The sequence below is a fragment of the Abrus precatorius genome, unplaced genomic scaffold, assembly GCF_003935025.1.
Source record: "Abrus precatorius isolate BTA unplaced genomic scaffold, Abrus_2018 Scaffold3, whole genome shotgun sequence".
Classification (NCBI taxonomy): Eukaryota; Viridiplantae; Streptophyta; class Magnoliopsida; order Fabales; family Fabaceae; genus Abrus; species Abrus precatorius.
The window spans coordinates 15,604,959-15,613,326 of record NW_020874373.1 but is presented as its reverse complement, the minus strand read 5'-3'; the positions used below and the strand labels follow the sequence as shown (position 1 = coordinate 15,613,326).

Below are 8,368 nucleotides of genomic sequence, written 5' to 3'. Positions count from 1 at the left end.
AAATTCACATACGGTAAAGTTCCAACAACTTATTGTAATTTAATTGTTGTGATTGAATATTTTATTTTATAAAAATTATTTGATTGAATCTTATTTCATAATTTTAAAGGTAATTCTAAGTTAGTTGTTTTAATTTTATATTTAAAATTTATTTATTTATCAATGTTCACTAAAAAAAATTATGAGGCTCAACTCAACTCGACTGATTTACTTGACAAATATATTTTAAAAAATTTATATTTTAAGAATTAAAAGATGAAGAAAAAGCAAAAAAATTTACAGATCAAAATTAATATTTCAATATTAAGTTTTTAAGAATAAAAAAATTAATATAAAATAAGTAAAAGTTTTTTGCTATTAAAATAAGTAAAAATTTTAAAAAATAGTAACATACTTTATTATATTATTATGGGATTAAATTATGAAAAGTATTGCTTGCACTTAGATATTAATTAAATTTTCTTCCAGCAAAAAACTAAAATTTAATTCATAAAATGTTTTATTTAAATTTAGTATCAACATCTATATATAATTTTTAAATAAAAATATTTTAAAATATTTATTAAATAAAAATACTTTTAAAAAATTTTCCTTTTCTATCATACTCAATAATATTTATACATTAAACATTTGTTTTTAATTTAATATTAATATAAATTTTAAATTTTGTTATAATTTATTTTTAATTTAAAATCTATCTCTTATTATATTTTTTTAATTAAATAAAATATTCATTATTAATAATTACAATACTTTTAAAATTTATTAAATCTTAAAATAGTTATATAAATTTAATTTTAATTATACTCATGAAACACGGAGAAATGAGTAGTTTTTTACAAAGAAAAACAAACCGGGTGTCACCTGTTATGACAGGTATTGTTTGTTGAGCTTATCTGCTTACACCCCATGTTAGTCCATGTTCGCCACCTACCCGATTAGGTGAATAACTCACATTGTCACATTCTCTTCCCACAGCACTCACTGTCTATTATTAACGCCAAGCAACAATGTTTCCTTAATTCTCAACTCACTCACACAAAGACCCCTCTTTTTCTCTCTCTGCTGTCGTCACTGCAATATCAGAAAGAGAGAGAGAGAGAGGCGAGTGAGTGAGCCACCACTCGTGCTTTTCCTTCAGAGCAAAAATGGTGGGTGCTATAAAGGCAGCAATTGGAGACGCAGTGTTGACTTTCATGTGGGTGTTTTGCTCCTCCATGTTGGGAATAGCTTCAGGGGCCATAACCAGAGCCCTTGACCTTCAACATCTCTCTTACAGCGGTTTTCCTTACCCTTCTTTTCTCGTCACAACCACACTCGTGTTCATCCTTGTCTTTCTCTTCACCATCGTCGGCAGTGCCTTGGGTGGTGCCAGCTTCAACCCCACCGGCACCGCTTCCTTTTACGCCGTTGGTCTCGGTTCCGACACTCTGTTCTCAATGGCACTGCGCTTCCCTGCCCAGGTTCGTGTCCCAAACCAAAAGGGTCTTTTTCTCTTTCCTTTTTGCTTTTACTTTTAAATAATAATAAATAATATATATTTTTTGAATTTTCTCTTTTGGGTATCGTTTTTTCTTTTTTTATTTAATCTCCTGACCCCTAAAGTTTGAATCTTTTGGGAAAACTTTTGGTGGGTCGATGGGGATTATGCAAAGGGTGTTTAATGAATGTTTGTTGGGTTGTGAAACAGGCGCTTGGTGCTGCGGGTGGTGCAATGGCGATTATGGAGGTGATTCCTACCAAGTACAAGCACATGATTGGAGGGCCTTCTTTGAAAGTTGACTTGCATACTGGGGCTGTTGCTGAGGGGGTGTTGACTTTTTTTATTACCTTTGCTGTACTCTTCATCATTCTTAGGGGTCCTCGTAGTGATTTGTTGAAGACTTGGTTGCTGGCCACCGCGACCGTCACTTTGGTTATGGTTGGATCTGCTTACACCGGGCCAGCCATGAATCCTGCCAACGTGAGTGCTAGTTTTTTGCATTCATCGGTTTTTGGTTCCTTCATGTATGAATTATGTGCGTTACTTGCATTGCATTGCTCCACTCTAAGAATACATAATATTGCCATATCATTAGGGTGTGAATTATCAGCTTCTCTTGTCTTCTTTTTCAGTTATTTATACTGTAAAGTAAGAAGCATGGATACTTCTAAACGGTAGTCGTGTTGTGTTGTAAATTTATCCGATGCGTATCCATGTCAAGACAGGATTCAAATTATCTGTCCCAAATCCTGTCCCACCAATTAAATGTTGACATCACTTAAGTTAACCACATCAGATTTCACGTTTCAGTTTTCAATCCGTTAGTTGACTTATCAATTCACGTTATGGTTATGGTCAAACAAACTGGCAAACAATCATGCCACTTCTATTTTTGTCGATCATGATCACGCCTCTGTCCTTGCCTCACGCCTCTGTCCTGTATTTCAGAATTTGATACATCGACCAGCGTCATCCTCCCCTTCATGCCTCTATTTCAACATGTTCTTCCTAGCACCATCCAGCCTGTTCTTGCCACTTGGTGACACACACTTTTGTTTCAGAATTTAACAATCCATCCCTCTATGTTGATCTCGAGTTTTCCCACTTTTTGTTCGGCTTCAATGACATCTCATCTCCTACGTTCCCTCTAATTTGGTGTAGGATGTCTCTTTTCTTAGTTTGCACAATAATTCTTCTCCATTGCCCAATATCCAACCCTATTGTACTCTACAACAAAGCCCCAAAAGTTTGATTCTGCTGCAGCATGTAGCTTAACTCAATATATCTAGCATATACAATGATAGTGAAATGATTTAGGTACTACTTGATTGTGGGCACTGGGCATTTCACCTTAAGTGCACAGACCCATTGTTGAGATTGCATCCCACATGTCCAGTTCCAATTTCAATACCACTTTTTCAACTCATCTGTAACTAAAATGTTCTGTGTAACTTATCAGCAAAGTGAAGAATACCAAGAAAATATAGGTCCACTAGCAGCCATGACTATTATATATGTTCAACTCATGGTCTTTTGCAGAGTTAAGCAAATTAAAATCCTCATTCCCACCCTTTTGAGTATATCTATATATCATCTCACTCCAAGAAGCCGCATTCCTATCGAGCATTTAATCAATCACTTTAGGATCACACCTAATTTCTCCACATCCAAGCATACCAATGAGGGGGCTTCTGAGTCCTAACAAATACATCAAACTTTGATGGATAATTGAGTAGCATGGACTAGTTGGACTTGGATTGGCAATGTCACATGCTGTTTGAGGCAAGAGTGAGTGGTGGACTAGTATCATAAATAGGGCAAGCAACCATCATACTAGTAGGTTGAATAGGGCACAAAGGTGCACAAGGGAAGAGGAGCAGTGGCCATACTGGACTTCTGACAGTACAGGGTTGTGAGTCTGTGTGATATTTCACGTTGAAGTGGTGGTTATGGCTATAATGGACTTGCATTGTGGGCAACTCTATTGCAAGGCAAAGGTGAAGTATCGGAAGAAAAACAGAAGCAAATGTATGACATGGATAAATTAAATGAGATGTCAATTTCTAATGGGTGGGACAGAATTTGAGATAGGAAGGGGAGGCAGGAGTTTTTGGTCCGTCTGGACACTGAATAACACTTTCAAATACTTCTAGATGCATTTTTATAATTTTTTCACGTTGATTTTTAAAATTTTTATACTAATACTGATTGAAAGGCCGTGGTATTTGGATGAATTTTAGCACTTTTATATGTCTTTAGTGACTTATGTATATACTTATTTTTTAATATGAATTTTCTCTTGTGATTTAAAATTTTTATTGTATATTAGTTTTAGATGAATTTTATAAGTTATATAATAGCCAGGTCATGTTCTATGATTTTCAAACTTTATCATATTGTGTCATATCATGTTTGTGTCCTATGTCATACCCATGCTTCTTAGATCATGAATCATTTTCAACAAATTCTGCCTAGAATTTCCTGTTCTTAGCATTTTAGAATTTAACTCTTGCCCCTTGCCTTTATCAATGAGAATATTTTGCTTTTTTTAATAACTTCATTCAACTATTGAATATGTTGTTAGAATAAAATCAAAGTAATCACTAAAAATAATGACCATACCTACATTACATACTCATTAGATATGACTCTTTATCGTGCTTGCTGTCATGCATGGGTTTTGTATTTTCCAACATTCCTGGATTAAGTCTAAGTTCAATGATAAATTGTACGGTTTATAAACTGCCTTGTCTCTTAGATAATTAATCACAAAAATAAGTCCTTGGGAATTCTGGACATATTTCAGACATTCAGTTAACAGTAGAGTTGGCAAAGAAATTGTAAGATTGAGGTGTAGTATACATGAGATTTTGTTGTCAAGGAATGTTTGAATATATACTTTTTGTGGATTTGGGCATTTTTTCCTTCTTCCTTTGGATTGCTGATAAGGATGACAAAAGTTTTTTTCTTACTAAGTGAGGTTGACTATACAGACAGATTAAACAGCATAATTATGTTTTATCATAAACTAATTATTCACATAGGCAATTTAGATCTAAATCATTTTTAAAAATTTCACTCACCTCTAATTATTAGGCTTTCCTCCTTGATCAAATCTTCAAATTGGAACTTCTATTGGTCTACTCACATGTCTGAACCATCTTAAGTGGAGACAATTCTACCATTTTTTCTCTGAATAAGTAGCACTCCTACTTTCCATCTAATACATTCATTTATTTTTTTTCAATCTTCTCATTTTGGGTTTAACCAGTGATCCAATTCAATATTCTCCTTTCCACAGCAATCTTATCTTAATCTTTTGTGTGGCCCTTTATCCCCTTATGTCAATATCGTAAGGTGTCTATAGTTCTTCAGTCATCCTTTCATATTTCATTTATTTCTTACTTGACTGCTATATTTTTCTTGGGATAATGTGCAAGTACCTTTATTGCTGTGGCAATTCCTCCTCCATCATAGTTTAGCACTAAGGTGTCTTTCTCATTCACTTTAGTTTGACTCCTTAATAGTACTCATTTAAAGTCAAAGAGGATGAGACCATGGGATGAACTAGAAACTTGATTTTGCACCTAACCTTACTAAATTTCAGCCAGTTATACTTGGAATATGGAGAAATGTTATTAACACTTTTTTTTTCAATAATTATTAGGTGAAATCTCATGCTGACCCCACTAAATAACCTTCACCTATTCTTGTATTAGTGGTGCCAACATGAAATTTCACCCCAATGAAATGTTGAAAAGAATGTCAACGTATATTATGAGCATTTCTCTTGAAATATAAACTTACCTTCGGTTCATATGAATCTCCTTACATGACATGGAAACTTTGTCTTGCCATCTTTCATATTTTTTTTGGTACAAATATTAATAACTGAGAAGTAGCACCTATAGTGAAAAAGATGACTAAAAACCATCTAAGGTGGTTTGGTCACGTGCAGAGAAGACTTTTCGAAGCACATGTGAGGAGAATGAATTGCATGACTTTTAGTTTGGTAAACAAGAGTCAAGAAAAACTCAAAAGAACTTTAGATGAAGTTATTGAAAGTGACTTTTTGATTAATCAAATTTCTGAAAATTTAGTAGTCAACCTCACCGGGTGGGATAAAGTTTGATGTTGTTGTTGTACTAACAATTGAGAAAAAAATTGGTGGCTTGACCTCAGAGTCAAGGTGAACATTCACAGTTTGACCCCAAATAGTCGTCTTAAAATCAGAATTTGGTGTTAGCGATTGCACTCTAACTTCTTTGATGTTCCTATTGTTTATTTCTTTGGTGTTCCTGTAGTTTATATACATATTGTTATGTGCATATATTTCCTGTTCCTTCTGCTGTACATTTCAGCTTGATCAGAGTCAGACTTGTAGATACCAGTGAATAACTATGGTGGTTGTCTTTGCAGGCCTTTGGTTGGGCATACTTAAACAATTGGCACAACACATGGGACCAATTTTATGTATATTGGATTTGCCCCTTCACTGGAGCAATATTGGCTGCTTGGCTATTCCGTGCTATCTTTCCCCCACCACCACCTCAAGTCAAACAGAAGAAAGCATGAAAACGGATAGTAGATTTCGGTATTCATGCATCTCAATTCTTAAGCATCATGCCACTATGTTAAGAACCGCTTTTATTTTATATAATAATTTCATCATCATTCTCTCTTCTGTTTCTGACCGTTCGATAAAACATGTTAGTTAGGCAAAATCAGATGTGAAAAGTTAGTGATATTTTACTGGGTCATGTTTGTCCCATAAATTCGGTATCCACTTTAGAAAAATTATGTGGAAGTTTAGTGTCTTTGTTGTATACTGATTTGATTCATCTTAATGCCGGTTCCATTCTGTTTGCATGAATATGCGTTGGATTGTCTTTAACAGATACGTGTTTGGGTTGCGATGAATAAGGAAGGGTCAAGCTCCACTATGCTAAGACTCATGGTGACCTTACCTGCCAAAGTGGTTTAACTTTAGAGAAGTTGGTTGTGTGTTAGTTTTACTCATGCTAGCAAAATCATTGTGTTAGTAACGTCAAAGCTTTCCCCCAAAGCAAGATTTTATACCCCCTTCGGGGCATATCATGAAGTTACAAATCACCACACTCACTAGGAGGACTACCTAAAACAGGTGACCCTAAATATCATGAAAAGAAGAAAAAAATTCCTGAAGAACAATAATTGCAGTGCTGCATAAAAGAAACACAAAATAAATAAATGACATTATTCAAAATAAAAAAACCAGTGAATCAAGAGAACATTGATTTGTATGTATTATGCTAAGTCAATCCATTATGATCATTGGAATAGTAGTCTTGTTAGTTCAATAATCCATTGATTGAATTGATTTCAGTTTGACTTTAATTATGTTGCTTGTAAGATTTATTCTATATTTTTCAATCAACGTTATATTTCATCTACATAACAGAGGAAACTACCAGGCAACTCCAACTAGCTTGTATTAACATTATTTTTTGCAACCAAAATTTCAAAATAGATGTCTTCTACCAATAGTTCTTTTTTTTTTTTTTTTATCAAATATTCATATTCATAGATAAAAAAAAAAGAAAGAAAGCCTGTCAGCACTTACAAATGATGTTAAATATAACAACAATGCACAATAAGTACATAATAAAAGATCAAGCATGCATGCTCAATATAAACACGACTTAGCTGTCCTTTAAACACAAAACAAAATGAAGTTAAAAACAATCTTCCACTTTTCTGTAGAACAAACTCTTCCATAGGAACAAAAAATGCTCCTCTTTTTTTCCCCCTCCTGGATTAGCACATGCCTAAATGTAGCTCTAATAAGTTTGGATGTAAGGAAAAAGGAAATTAAATGTAGTAAACGAATGATAAGATAAGAAAATGATAAAATGAAGGATGGTGAAGTAAAAGAAAGATAAACAAAAATTTCACATGAGGCGAGACAAAAATCCATCATATATGATTATGAACCTTACAAGGGAAGAGAAAACATCACAAGAAAAGAAAAACACCACATGAGGGAGAGGGGTCTCCTTGGTGTTGTATTAAAGATAAGGTGGCTTTGTTAGGGTTTGAAAAAAAAAAAAAAGAACAGAAATAGCACAATTCACATAAAAGAACTTGTGAATGTCACATGTGATATTTCTTTTTATTTTTGCAAATATAACTATTAAAAACTTATGTCCTAACTTATTTAGTAATACCTAAGTTATTTTGAACATAATATAGAAAAAGTCATTGACTCCTAATGTATCTTTTAATTTATTTATATGTCTATATAAGTGTGTCATATTTCTACACAACAGAAACGAAAACTAGGTGTATGATGATATATTTCTAAAAGTCCTTTAATATTAAGTCAAATAATACCAAGAGGGACTAAAGATTTTGAGTGAATTGTATGTATTTGATAGATCTCCTTTATCTATAGTTGCAATGAATAAGAGATTATTTGCTTGATTACTTGAAAGAAGAGATGACAAATGATAATTACTAATTGGAAAAATAATATTATAAAGTTTGTATTGAAAAAATTATTTTATTAAATATAAAGTTATTTTATGTTTGCCTTTTTAATTGATTTAAAACAATTAATAAACTATGTAATACTTTTTAATCAATATTTTTAATACATTCGCGAGGAAGATTTATATGAAGAGTAATGTTATTTTGTATGAAGAATTTACTTACCAGGTAAGTAAAGACTAATCTTCTAGTTAGTTAAACATAAAAAAAGAAATTAAAAAAATTAATCACATATTAAAAATCATGTCATTGTGATTATGATGATTATTATAACTTTTACGTAAAAAGAAAATATTGCTAAGCATTTCTGTCATCAAAAGATATACTATTATATGAAAAGTATGGGCCCAGATTTAC

The 8,368-nt window shown here is 32.8% G+C and overlaps 1 protein-coding gene across 2 annotated transcripts; it reads left to right on the top strand.

The window, feature by feature from the left end:
- The first annotated feature begins 1,032 nt into the window (after positions 1-1,032).
- LOC113861193 (aquaporin SIP1-2-like) lies at positions 1,033-6,350 on the top strand. Of its 2 annotated transcripts, none has more exons than XM_027493853.1 (3): positions 1,033-1,463; positions 1,691-1,963; positions 5,903-6,350. In XM_027493853.1, the coding sequence occupies exons 1-3, from the start codon at positions 1,149-1,151 to the stop codon at positions 6,056-6,058; spliced, it is 744 nt and encodes a 247-aa protein (XP_027349654.1). In that variant the 5' UTR covers positions 1,033-1,148; the 3' UTR covers positions 6,059-6,350. The 2 variants fall into 2 exon arrangements, with proteins under 2 accessions (XP_027349654.1, XP_027349655.1); XM_027493854.1 differs by having other exon boundaries at positions 1,046-1,463; positions 5,845-5,922.
- Positions 6,351-8,368: the final 2,018 nt, after the last annotated feature.